The following is a 14,541-nucleotide window of genomic DNA, read 5'->3' on the forward strand; positions in this document are numbered from 1 at the left end:
GTCAGTGACTTAGGAAGCCAGTGGTCCAGCGGCATTATGGTGAAACTTTCCTATACAGCTTTATGCTAGGCTTCACAAACGATTGTCAAGGCCGGTATAAGGAGCGCTGTGGGGGGGATCCAGCTGGCCGTGGTTATAAAATGTTTCAGAGAGAGCCATTTCTATCTTTTATATATTTTCCTGGACTGGGTAGTTGGTCTTGCTGTGCAGCTATTTCTTTGAAATTCAAACAGCTGTTAATTTGTCATTTTGTATGTTTGTGGTTATGTATTGTTTACGGTTTGAATTATAATTAAAGACAAGGTTTGCCGCTTGGAATGACATTGCATACGTAAACTGCGATGCAGGAAGTAGGATGTAAGATTTTTAAAATAAAATATATGTGATGATTTGGGGTAATTCTTTAACAACATAGTGATACGGATTCCAGATTCTCCTTGCCGGAAAATTCAAAATACGGGACATCGTTATAAATTATCCCTAGGCCTATTAGCCCTATTTCCATCGTGGAATCCCGCTGTAAACATTGTACATTCCTTTTCAGTCACCCATGTGTTTACATCCAATAATTTATTTGAATGCTTTCAGTGCCAACTTCTGTCATTTTACGAGTTCATTTCGTTGATGCAATTCAGATAAAATATTGCCTTACTGAAATCCTGTGACAAACGCAAAAGAGAAGTCCTTATCAGAAGATCTTGAGTTCATTTCATTGATGCAATTTAGGTTAAATATTGCCTTTTCCTTGAATCCTGCGAGAAACGCAAAAGAGGTTATGTGTTATTTTCAAAGGTTTTTATGTTATAGCGAAGATCTATCTAGTCATTCTCATAATTGATACCGGTACGAAAGGATAGATTACTTGGTACTAGTATTTTTTTTTCTTGATATGTAGCTTCAGTGCTGCAAATTAATTACAGACTAATTGTCATGTTTCTTATCACCGTGAGATGAAGATAGTGGGACAGAAAATCAATAATAATGTTTAATATAACTTAGTGTGGGCTTTATTTGCCTGTTGTGGGTAGCCTTTAGTTTTATCTTATTTTTTAGGCAAAATGTCTAGCCTACACTTATTTGTTGACATGGAAGTTTACGTTTAAAAGGCCTATTCATTGTAGGTTTATTTTCCTTAAGTTCATGTTTAGTTGTAATCTGAAGACATTAATTATTCTCCTGACTCTACTGTCCACTTTGAACCTGGACCTCCTTCAAAGCCTTCTTTCATATGTCATTCTTGAGGTTTCGATTCAGAATTCCCATTAATTTTTGAGCTTTCAAGTGACTTGGACCACTCATTCAAGGTCCTCATACTCATTTAATACCTTCTGGCTTTGGGAGTGTTAACCTCTGTGACATGATCCCTGATTGTATTTTCCATTTCCCATCTAACTCAGTCTTACTAATTTGATGAATTTCAATATGTTCAGTTTATTAGAGAGATTATACACTGGTAATGTATGAAAATATCGTACCCTCCACACGTTATTCTTCATAATTGGTTCACCATTCTTAGAATCCTTTGTCCAAAATCCTAAGTATATTTTCATGTAGTTCTGTAATGGTCCCACATTTGCTATGATATGTCATTACTGGTCTAATAAGGGATGTAAAAGTCTACAACATGCTGAGGCCTAACTTGAAAAAAGAAAAAAAAAATCTACAGCCTGTTTCCAGTCATACGACCAGGTCAGGAAATGATATGAACGAAGCCCCCATCTAGTGGCGAGGATAGGAATTGTGCTGGCTGCCGAAACCTGTCACACTCCTCTTGGGCAATGATTAATGACTGACAGATGAAATGATATTGGAGAGTGTTGCTGGAATGAATGATGGCGGAAAACCGGAGTACCCGGAGAAAAACCTGTCCCGCCTCCGCTTTATCCAGCACAAATCTCACATGGAGTGATCGGCATTTGAACCACGGTGAGAGACCGGCGTGCTGCTGCCTGAGCCACGGAGGCTATGCTGAGGCCTAACTTAATCGTTACAAATTTCATTGTGATCCGCATTCTCAGTTATCAGTTATAAAATAAAATGTTAATTAAGGTCAACCTAATCAATATTTGCGCTGGCCCTGCGGTGTAGGGGTAGCATGCCTGCCTCTTACCCGGAGGCCTGGGGTTTGATTCCTGGTCAAGTCAGGGATTTTTACCTGGATCTGAGGGCTGATTCGAGGTCCACTCAGCCTATGTGATTATAGTTGAGGAGCTATCCGATGGTAAGATGGTGACCCTGGTCTAGAAAGCCAATAATAACGACCGAGAGGCTTCATCGTGCTGACCACACAACACCTCGTCATTTGCAGGCCTTCGGGTTGAGCAGCGGTCGCTTAGTAGTGACTGTTTCATCGTGGTTTAAAAAAAAAAAAAAAAACAATACTTGCATAAACGAAACATGAGTATTGATTAGGTTGACCTAATTAACATTTTATTTTATACATAACTTATATCTGTCAAAGAAATTATTGTAATTTGAGCTGTTCCTCTGGTTCCTATTCCTGAGCCTTTAACCATCATCTCTAGCACCATGTTAAAAGAGCATCATGTTTCAGATTGCTCGGGTATATCATTTTCAACCTTGATTCTATAGTATTTTAATTTCTTGTTAGACCCATGGCCAAAGTCCAAATGAGCCAAAGTGGTTCCAGCGACTTCAGATATAGCCTAACTAGGATAAGTTTAAGATATCAAATTGAAGAATACTCTTCCCATACTAATTGCTAGGGTAAGACATTTGATGATTTTGCATCTTTTCTGTATGAAGGCTGAAAGATAGCTCGGGTATATATATGTGTTTCATGAATTGACTGATTAAATAAGGGCAGTTTGTTAGGGCATTTTTTTTGCATTTTTTGCTGTTTACAAGAGATAGGTCATTTTTGGAGCAATTTTAGGTCATTTTTGACATTTTGAATTCTTTTCTGGTAAGTGTTATATTTTGTTATATTTGGATATTTAATATGTATTATTTATGTTTACAATACTTGTCTATTATGTTTAACTTAGACAAATAACTTGCTCAAGGAAGAAAGTAGACTTGCAACAAACCTGCTGCCACTAGTTTTCAAGGAAAGAGTATTTTCAACTTGATTACACTTCCAGGAAAACATACAGTAAGCAGTACCTGCTTCCCTTGTATGTAAGACGCATAATGGACACGCCCAAGCTGGGCATTGCTCCTTATCTTCAGCTAGATAAGAAGGAAGTCAGTCGCCCGCGCGCTGCTGAGAGTCGAGTGAGTTCTTTGTTGACAAGTACTGTAAGATGCCCAAAGTTAAAGGAAGTGCAATTTTTAAATTAAAACAATTTGTTACAAAATCTTTTTTCCACTGATGGGAAAATATTATTTTGCAAAGTGTGTGGTGTGCGAGTTTCAGCAGAAAAGAAGTTTACAGTTGAACAACACGTGTCGCGAGAAAAACATAAACGTGGTGTGCAGTGACTTGAAAATAAAAGAAACCATGGCTTACATCAGACACTACTGGGTGAATCATTAACATTTTCTCCGTTTTGTGAGAAACTGTGTACAGCATTTTTATGCGCCGATATTCCACTGAACAAATTGAACCATCCAAAGCTGCGTACATTCTTAGAAGAAGAGACTGGAAAATCTATACCAGATCCCAGAACGTTAAGAAGAACCTTCGTTGGAAGGTGCTATGACAAAACGTTACAAGAAATAAGGATAAAGGTAGGAGACGGAAACATATGGGTATGCATAGATGAAACAACGGACAGTATGGTACAATATATAGCCGACGTTATTGTAGGCGCCCTGGAAGCAGGGAATGCTGGAGAACCATTTCTACTGCATTATGAGCAATTGGACAAAACTAACTGGTCAACAATTAGCAAACTGTTTGACCAGTCTTTGAGGCTATTGTGGCCCGATAGCATTCGGAATGACAATATGCTGCTTTTAATAACAGATGCAGCACCCTACATGGTGAAGACTGCAAATTTGTTACATGTGCTCTTCTCGAAAATGGTGCATGTCACATGCCTAGCCCATGCGTTTACATCAGACCGCGGAGGGGGTACGACATAATTTTCGTGAAGTTGACAAGTTAATTGGGTGCATAAAGAAAGTGTTTTTAAAAGCTCCATATAGAGTTCTAGCATTCAAAATAGAAGCTCCTGAAATTCCCTTACCCTTTTCACCTGTTTTGACTAGATGGGGAATGTGGATTGAGGCTTATTATTATTACTGCGAGAACTTTGAAGTTGTAAAGAAAGTGGTCGATTCCTTCGACAAAACTGAGGCTGAATCAATAAAAACAGCGCAGGAACTCTTGGCTGACAAACAAATTGCAGGTAAACTTTCCTACAAAAAAGCAAAATTCGGATCCCTTCCTAATGCAATAAGTGCTGTAGAAAAATCCCAAGTGCCACTAGTGGAGCAGCTGCAAATTGTGTATAAAGTTGTGAATGATCTGAATTGTGTGTGTGGTAAAATGGGTAAAGTTGTATCCGTGAAATTGAATAAGGTGTTGCAAAAGAACAGTGGGTATAAAACTTTGAGTTCTATTGGCAAAGCATTGTCGGGTGAAAATTTTTCTCTTACCAACTGTGAATTGAATCCGGGAGATGTTGCTTGTTTTCAGCATGCACCAGTTGTTTCAGTTGAGGTAGAGAGAAGCTTCTTCATGTACAAATCGTTACTTGCAGACAATAGGCAATCGTTTTCATTGGAGAACCTACGCAAAGTTCTCATTGTGTATTTCCATTGGAATTTATTGTAAACAGCCACTGAAGTTTGTTTTCTTAAATATTCTTTGTTAATTAAATGACACCTATTTGCTAGGAGAATATTTGAAGAATATGCCGGTTCTAAAATATTTTGTACCAAGCTCGATAGCTGCAGTCCGCTCAAGTGCGGCTGGTATCCAGTATTCGGGAGATAGTGGGTTCGAGCCCTACTGTCGGCAGCCCTGAAGGTGGTTTTCCATGGTTTCCCATTTTCACACGAGGCAAATGCTGGGGCTGTACCTTAAATAAGGCCACGGCCGCTTCCTTCCCACTTCTAGCCCTTTCCTGTCCCATCGTCGCCATAAGACCTAGGCATAACTGTGTCAGTGCGACGTAAAGCAACTTGCAAATAAATATTTTTTTTTTTTTTTTCACCAGGGGTGGCAAAGTGGTATTTACTTTGTTAGTAACAAAAATAATTTAAACTTAATGCATTGTCATCCATTAAAATTCTCTCTCAAATCAGCTAATTGTTTTTAAAGAATTAATAAATAAGTGATTTATGAATAATTTATTGGTCATTTTTTTCAAAATTTTGTGTCATTTTTAACCATTTTTAAATCATAAATGCATTTTGCATTTTCTTGCTTTTTTTTTTTTTTTTCATTAAATGCCTAGGCCTTACTAATTGCATTATATTATGAAGGCATTCAAATCCTGCCCTGCTATATTTTTAAATTTCTGGTTTGAGTATTCTCTTTTGAGGTTGTCTGATGCTGTAATTTTACCACCTTTAATTATTATTATTATTATTATTATTATTATTATTATTATTATTATTATTATTATTATTCTCTTTCCATCCTAATTTTCACCTTCCTCACTTATGAAATCTTGCTCTTTCAGAAATATTTCTTCATGATGATCGTAAAGTTTCCTCAAATGTTGAAAGTGCTCCCGTATGAAGCGGCCACAATAGCTTTATCACTAACTGTAATTCAGTTTTTAAGTTGGTTATCCACAGAGATGGACAAGATCTTGAATTAGTATCTTCCAGACAGGCCAAAATTTCAGAGTATTTGCTTGAGTTTCTTCTGTTGGGCGATTCCAGTCGGATAGTGTGGACTGTTGCTGCCAGTATTGATTCCTAAGAACACTTGGTATAGCTGGTGTTGGCCTGGTGTTATTAATGAAACTCCTTGATCTGAGAGGCTGTTGTATTACTTCATGAACATAGAGAAGATGACGGTTATCCAGCTCTTGTTAGAGTTTCTCAGTTTCAGCTGCTACTTGTCATCGGATTGAAAGAGGAGCTCTGCCACAAGTGTGGTACCAGTATAACTTTTCGACGTTTGTTGGTTTGAGGCATCCAGAAACTGCACGGCATGTGTTGTTCAAAGCAATATCCACTTTCTTGGAATGAACAGAGTTCACCCACACTCAGCTGAAGAGAAAGAAAATGCTAAGGTGTAAGTTCATACAATTGCTGGATGTGCTCCCTAGCTGGACCCTGTTAATGCATAGAAAATTATTCCTGGCTATGACCTTCATACTGAAAGAATGAAAATGTGCTCTAAAAGTAAGAGACTGATCAAGCTGAACTCCAAGGTTTTTGAAAACAGGTGTGAACTCATGCTGCCTTCCTTCCCAACTGATGTTAAATTTGTGATTAGCAGCACGATTAGTAGATTGTAATACATGGACAATTCACTGAGGCAGTTCTGCAGCCTGGATTCTACATCCCAAAATGATCTGAACTGGGTTCCAACATCAAAATCGTCATCAGATAGGAAATGCCTGGTATTCAGTCCAATAGGTTGATCACAGAAGAGAATTGGTGCTGAAACACTACCCTGTAGAAGACCATTTTTTCCGGTTTCTCCAACAACTTTTTTATCTTGAAGTGTCACTTTGAATCTTCTGTTCAGTTACAAGCATTGAATGGTTCTTCTGTCATTTTAAATTGCTTGTGTATGAGAAGCTGGTGGTTGATCATATTGTAAGCAGCAGTCAGTGAACTGAGTAAAGTTCAGTGTTCTCAACTTGGGAGTGTAGGTTGGTGACCACGGTTCTCCTAGCTGAGTCTGGCATTGCTTCCACTTTACTTGTGTCAGGCTCGTCATTTTCTTCTTTTCTATCCGACCTCCCTAAGTTAACTCTTATTCTCTTCCGATTCTGATGGTGTTAAGTTTACCGGGTCTAGGGAATCTTTCATTTTAATACCCATTGTGGCTGATGCCTTGATTCTTAGAAGGTACGGCCCTCTTCTATTTTCCTTCTGGTTAATGTTGATAGAGGATTGGTGCAATGGGTGGATCAGGGTCATTTTCTAATCTTCTGGTAGGGTTTCCGTAATCCAGGTCTTTTCTGTTTGATTCAAGATTTCAACTGTTTTCTCAGCAGTATATTTCCATCATTTTGCAACTACTGAGTCTTCTCCAGGTGCTTTGTTGTTTTTGAGGCGGGCAATGTGACGTTTGATTTCAATTTCGTCGGGTGTTCTTGGACTCTTTGGCACCTGAGTATGGGCTCCTTGGTCTCAATGGGGCTTTGGAGTTTATCACACTATTGTAGATTTTTTAAGTAATTGCTAGAATGTTACAATTTCCTTCATATGATGTTTTGCTGCAAGCATAGCATCAGCGGCTTATAACCCGTGAGTTCCCTTTTGAATGTTTAGTACTACTCTGGTTTCATTTCTCTTAGAGTCTTTGTCTATCTTTTCAGTTTGTAATTTCTCATACCTACGTTTCTTAGATCTGATCACTCTAACTGTTTGGGCCCATTGGATTTTGTAGGTTTCCCAGTCAGTTTCTATTTTCTTCGAGTAATGATGTTTCCATAATTCGTGCCTTTCCTTGATGACTGATTTGTAGCTATCATTCCACCCTTAGGTATGTATTTTGCTTCTTTAGGTTTCTGCAACTTCTTTGGCAACCTTGATCAGGCACGTTTTGGTGGTGTTAAAGTCACAGTTGTATGGTCTAGCCTTTTCCTAGAACGCCACAAACCTTTGTTTAAGTTTATTGTTGTCAAAGCGTATGATTTGTTTGGGGGGTTTTTAAATTTAATTGAAGACATGTAGTAGTCTGAGGCCATGTTTATACCCTTTTTTTTACTTTGACGTTCATAATCTCGGGGGTTTCTCTTGGAGATCGTGACGTGATTCATTTGAAACTTCCCGATGGTTTGGATTGGAATTCGCCGTGGTGTCTGCTTTCTGGGTAGATGGCGAGAGTGGGTTGATATGACCTGCAGGTTGTGGTTTTTTAAAATGGAGACCAATCTCTTGCCATTTTGGTTGGTTCTTTTGTGGGCAGGGTAATTTCCTATAACTTTCTATGTATAGTATGAGGTTTGCCTGAACTCTACCCTCATTTCATTTCATTTTGTTTCTGTTGGTGTATCTGCTGTATACGGCTAAGTGCAACTTAAAGATCTTACAAGTGTATAAAAAACACACTTGTTATAATCTGGGTAGTTTTTCTGAATTTCAGATGTATAAATAAATCAGCTGTTCTCAAAGGATATGCCCCAAAATTGCCATGAAAAAAAAAGATTTATTGGGAAAATACTGTATGGCATAAAGGCGTGTGTACTAAATATTTTTAGTAATGTTTATGCATTTCCCATAGAGAACTGCAAAGATGTAATGGAAACTGGAAAAAATAAAAATAATGTTCTGTCAGTAATTACAGTACGCAAAATTTTAGTGATACTTCGGCTCCCTAGTGCTGAATCAGTAGACCTCGGTTATCTTCGAGATTCGTATTGCCAACCTCTGACACAAAAAATATGAAACCGTTATGCATCGCGGTGAGACATCTAGCGGTCTAATTGCAACACTTTAAATACTGTTGTTATTTACGCAGCAAAGTCAGAATATATGTTAAGCTTGAACATGAGTGAGGAAAATCAAGGTACATCATAGGAACAATCTAGAACTCCTACATGGAAACAACGGTTTAGAAAATTCATATCGATCGATTATACTATCGATTCAGTTCAGAATTCATTTTCATTCAGTTAGCAGTATTACCGGAACCGGGGCAGCTCCCTCTTTACTCCTCACCCCCGTAAAATGAAGTATCACTAAAGGTTTTGCGGACTGTGCATTATTGTTGCAACCCAGTGGGAAATTTGGGGTTGTTTAATTTTGCATTATTGTTCAGTACAGGGAAGAATCACGGAAAGAAAGAAATATCTTCTGTTTCTTATTTTTTAGTGTTAGTGCTGAAGATCTCTGTTCACTCTGGTACATTGTTGAAAATCATAGTACAGTAGTACAGATGGAGTATGAATGATCGGGATGTTTTTCAAGAGTTCTTTGGGTTCGTGATCAATTGGGGCTGCTGCTTAGTGTTTAAATCCGTCCTAAAGTAGGCTGGATGTGCCATGAAAGAGTGTAGCATGAACCAAACAAGATTGAGAATCTCTGACTTTAATAATAACACCTACTTTTAAGGTTTGTCTTCACGTAAGTTATACTATTTTTTAGTGCATGTTTTCATGCAAAAGATATATTAGAATGTGTTCTTTGTTTACAGTGCCATGTTCTGTTATTACAAGTCATGGAGAGCCAACGGAAACTCAACCGTATTCAGGCTCTACTGCTACAGTAGTGTTAGACCCAGTAACATATACAGTACCAATGGAGGAGGCACGGGCCATTCCATCAATACGAGAAGAGGTAGCTGTGTTTGACTTAGTCAATATGAAAATCTGGCCAGAAAGAGTTCATGAGGTAATTACTAAAACTTGAATCTTTATCAAGTTATTCTCTCTCAAAGAGAGATAATCATTGTTCATTCTAAATAATTGACCATACTGTAGAATTGAACAGGATATTTAGAATCACAGTGATTTATTTTTCATGATTCCTAGTGCAAATATATATAGTCATTATTGCAGTACATAAAAATAAAACTTAAAAAGTAAATATTTTCCAAATACATGGGGCTAAAACTGTTGGCTTTGTCCAGTACTCAAACCAGACTATTTTTATACTATGCTTGTTCTTGTCTGATGAATAGTTAAACTAGGCCTGCCTTGTAATTAGTAGACATACAGACATGCTCATTCTTTGAGTGAATACGGTAATCTAAAACTGCCATTGTGAATATTTCTGAAATGAGTTCTGCAATTGGTACACTGTTTTCATATAATGGAAATACAAACCAGGACTCAGGGATGTACCCATCCAGAGCTTCCATCAGAGTTCAGCAAAAAATTGTCTTTTAATAAAACAATGTCTGTTGACACTAACAAAGATAAGATTGGAATCTTAATGACTGGTTTGTTTGAATGATCCTAGAGTAAATAGATAACTATATAATCAGTTGAATCTTTCAGTGTTATTTGCTCCATGTGAAAGTCACATGCCTATCTTGGCCGTACCAATGTGTATGTGGATGTTCAAGTTTTGTTTACCTTTATACTAATTACATTGAGACTTCCTAGTCAGTACTCTGTGGTATTGGATAAAAGTAAATTGTGGTGGATTTGCTAGAGACAATGGTATATACAAACGGTGAAAACGCTAACATAATTATAGTGTATGAAGAATATTGAGAGTTGTAGTTGTGTTCACTGGGAGATGTCCAAAGAAATGACAACCAGTGGCTGTTTGTGAATCTCTTTAATTAGCTGAGGGAAAAGTTTATAAAACAAGCCAGAGACTGGAAGACAGGGTGAAGTTACGTTACCTACCTGGATATTGCAAGGGGAAGTGGCATGAGTCACTACTTATTCTGCACTCTCATAAGTTTCAACTGTATCAAGACTCTGTCCATCAAGAGCTAAATGGAAGTGACTTTCAGAATCATGTCAATTTTTCTGAATGAGGTACAGTATTAAAACGTGATATACAGATTTTTCATATCGACAGTGTTGTGAAAAACCTTAACAAGGCTAAAAAAAACTCATTTCGAGATGAAACATTTTAAAGATTGTAACTCTACTTTCTAATTATACACTGGCCACAATTATTTTCTCCCAGATTTCTACTCTTGTGAAGTTATATATATATTTTTTTAAGTACTGTGTATAGCAACAAAATTGTCATCAGATTTGGAGAACATGTTATTTTTGCTACTTGGTATGCTTCTTATGAGATATTTCTCTATAATATGAGTTATACAATGAAGAATATATCTTTGATAATGTGAAAAGCTTGGTTATGGGAGAAAATGTTGCTACTGTAGTGAAACCTAGTAAGAATTATCACTTTTTGGTGCCTCTACAGGATCAAAATTTGTTCCGGTGACTGATGAAAATTTGGTCTAGTTTTCTTATATTACTTTGTCTTTGCCTTAATGAAGGTTTAGATGAAATAAAGAATCTGCATCACATTTAATAATCAGAAACTTTGAAGTCTATAATAATAACACTAATCATCCTACCCAATGCGGGTGGGGGACGCACATGTAGAATACACCTGCGAATCCCCTGCCTGTCGTAAGAGGCAACCTAGGCGCGGACATGGATTGCGGTTTGGTATAATGTGTTGGACCTCCTGTGGATGGGAGGGGCTGAATACATTCACTGGTAATCTCTGCCTGTCGTAGAAGGCGACTAAAAGGGTCATGTGGCCATGGTCCCCTCTTTATTCCTTTTTATTGATTTTTGAGGGTTAATTGTAGACCTATTCCAATTTTTTGATGTGCGTGCTGCTCGCGGATGGACTTCCTACTGTACCATTTCATTGCCCTGGTCATTTAGAATCGCGATATTAAAATCGTCGTTTTGCCGTGAATAGCGATAAAGTGTCGGAAATCATGCGGCAGAAAATACGACTTGTAATATACAGACGTGCAGAATTAAATAGGCCATGAATATCTTGGAAGAAAGTGCAGACATGTGGAATCCAAATGGCCGTGATTTAGATGAATGCAGTGACTTTTAATTGGAAGAAACAACAATAAGAACGGGTGAACATCGCATGAAGTCACCAGGAAGAGATTTACGAATGAATTGATAGGCAACTAGAACAGAAGAATATATTTTTCGTAGTCGTAACGGAAATCCCAAGCGGAGTATCAAAAAAAAAAAGGGAATAAACGAAGTAAATAGTGGAGCGCAGGTTCCGAGTAAACTAGCGTATCAAAGATTTATTATTGAAGACGAAAATCGATCAATTAATGTATCTAGTGAAGACACAGCAACACTTAAGATACCTCTTAAGATCATTCAAATTATAATATTGACGTTTGTCACATCATAACCTACTCTGCTCAACATAAGTATAGTTTAAGGAAGCTAATGATGTCTTCAAATATGTGTTTTATGCATGTCTTCGAGAGCTACGAGATGACCGGCTAGACTGAAGATGGGACGAGATTCTGACGGTAACCCGCCAACCATTCCTACGGACCCGAGGATCGTGGCCGCAGCCCGGTCATGATGCAGCGGTAACCCGGAGATGAACGTCCTAGGAGAACCAGGAACCAGCCATCCCAGTCCAGAAACGCAGATGGATTAAGTTAAGTTTCACAAATTTCTTTTCTTAAATTGTAGTTATATGTATATCATGTGATATCAAGTTGTCGATGGTGATTGTACAAGAGCTAGGTCGATATATCTTCGAGAGGTGATCTCAATATCGAGTTTCAGCGCGAATGTACCAATGTTGATGTTTAACTGATGGATTTAGGTAATCTTTCAAAACTAATAAACACTCCCATGTGTAGGAAAGATAACACTCGCAAATGATGTGCTTTGCTTGCAATGTTTAGTTTTCTTTCAAAGAATATTGCCGTACATAATGTGAAATGAGATATTTCAAACGAGAATATATAGTATATTGAATTATAGGTTAACGTGCGGATACGACGTCAACTTTTACCTAATGTAAATTGATACAGGCTTAATATCTTCGTATTTTGATAAGAGAAGTATGCGTCGATATAAATGATAGTTGTTGATCCATATAATATGAATTCTGATGAGATATTGAATATAGTGAATTGAGCGGTACTTTGAAAAGAATTAATGATGTTTATATTCACGGTGAGCTCATATACGTCGGGAATATTGAGGTAAGACTTGTCAATGTTATAAATAATATATGCATTGAGATATTAGGCGTGGAATTATGATTAATACGACGACGAATAAGGAATTGATGTCCGTTTATTTCAAGCAGCTATGGATCAGGATATATTTGACGCATATAGCGATATGTAATATGGCTTGTCTTATTATTTGAGTTATTGACATTTGGTTAGTGAACTTGCAGATTGGTAATAACGTACGATCCTCAAAAATAACCCTAGATAACCTATAGTAGAGCATAATGACGGCATTTTCTAAGAAAATTTTACATGTTACTCAATATTTAAAATGACTTAAGTGGGAACAGTAAATCATTGACAGTAGTGTCTTCATACTGTTATCTTATTGCTATTTGCGAGTGTGGAAGTTTCATCAACGGTAGCCCTTGACCATTAGCACTCAGTGATTGGATTTATAAAGCATTTCGACCTTTATTTGACCTAGACATAAACTTGTTGAGATTTTATTGAACAATTATTACATATTTCTTAGGGAATATTTTGAATATGTCCAAGTATGATCAAACATATATAGGTATATATATATATTTTTTTATGTTCATTGGTATATCAGCCTAGGTAGCAATTGAAAGCTACACATGTGAAACATTGCTTACTCCATCTACGTTATTAATGATACAGTCACAAAAATGAAATAATGTTAGGATGGGACACCAAAAAGAAGCATTCTTTAAATACATGGCCGAACAAACCTTTTAATAATTACGTACATATGTAGAACATAATATTATGTAATCATTTTAAGATCTTGATAAAAGTTAATAACAAGTTAGAATTTGATATTTAAGGAGAATTTGAGAGTTCTATTCCCAGATAATTTCATGTTAGTTCATTCTTAATATAACAGTTCGTTAATTTTGAAGTAGCCAGAAGGAATCATAGAATTTTTTATGGTAGTTTAGTGGACTGAACATTTTAATTTTTCTTTTATATATGAGACTGAGGAGATGTAGGAGGTTATCCATGTCAGGTCAGGAGAGCTTCCTGAAATAATACAATTCCACTTCACAATTGTTTATCAGAGTAGACGAGACCGTGGATGTTAAAAAAAAAAATACTAATAATGTGAAATGTAAACCAATAATTAGAGTGATGTCTTCAAGTCAATATTTTTTTTAAATTTTTGATGAGATACCTACATGTACATAAGAATCATTTAAATGACAACTTATCATTAATACAAAAATAATTTTTGAATAAAATTAGTATTTAAGAATTTAACTTATTAATATTATTTATAGGTTATAAGAATAATTTAAGTTAATTGCATATGGAAATAATGGAATTTAAGATTGGTCGTATTTTGAATTATTGACCTGTTAGTCAGGCAAACATGATGGATATATTAGAGGTGCGTGTCTCAGTCGGATTCACGTTAAAAAAGAAAATACAACATTTTAGTTTGAAATAGGATAATCCCCGAGTTGTATGGCATAGCTAGCTGGAGATTTTCTTGAACGCCGGCGTGTAGTTGATTGGAAGAGAGACTGACACCACAGTGAAGAGTAAGTCGGTTCACTACATGTGCGACTATGCTCAAAAGCCCATTTCAGTAACCACCCAGCAAGCGGCGGGTGGGGGTGTCATGTACCCTTGCAGTAGTATCCGCCTGACAACACAGGTCCCCACATAGCCGAATGCCAGAAGGACATATTCTTATTAATTATTTTTATTTATTTTTACCTATATTTAGTGCTCTGTACATGCTGTGAGGTACGTGCTGTTGCAGGTGCCTGGAGGAAGGGAGTTGTGCTCATTGCTTCTGTCCTCCCGTATTA

General features: G+C 37.0%; 1 protein-coding gene across 7 annotated transcripts in view; it reads left to right on the plus strand.

Annotated features, from left to right (window-relative positions):
* The first annotated feature begins 219 nt into the window (after positions 1 to 219).
* The window catches only part of LOC136858186 (uncharacterized), a 115,033-nt gene continuing 100,711 nt past the window's right edge, over positions 220 to 14,541 (plus strand). The window contains exons 1-2 of one of the 7 annotated variants that reach the window (XM_067137546.2): positions 220 to 357; positions 9,239 to 9,435. In XM_067137546.2, the coding sequence (XP_066993647.2) occupies positions 342 to 357; positions 9,239 to 9,435 (213 nt within the window). In that variant the 5' untranslated portion in view covers positions 220 to 341. Of the gene's footprint in view, positions 358 to 627; positions 773 to 1,698; positions 1,927 to 2,621; positions 2,728 to 3,220; positions 3,238 to 4,109; positions 4,317 to 8,946; positions 9,157 to 9,238; positions 9,436 to 14,541 lie in introns of those variants that run through there. The other 6 variants (XM_067137549.2, XM_067137545.2, XM_067137550.2 and 3 more) reach the window with 6 other exon arrangements.

This window comes from Anabrus simplex, chromosome 1, assembly GCF_040414725.1.
Source record: "Anabrus simplex isolate iqAnaSimp1 chromosome 1, ASM4041472v1, whole genome shotgun sequence".
Classification (NCBI taxonomy): Eukaryota; Metazoa; Arthropoda; class Insecta; order Orthoptera; family Tettigoniidae; genus Anabrus; species Anabrus simplex.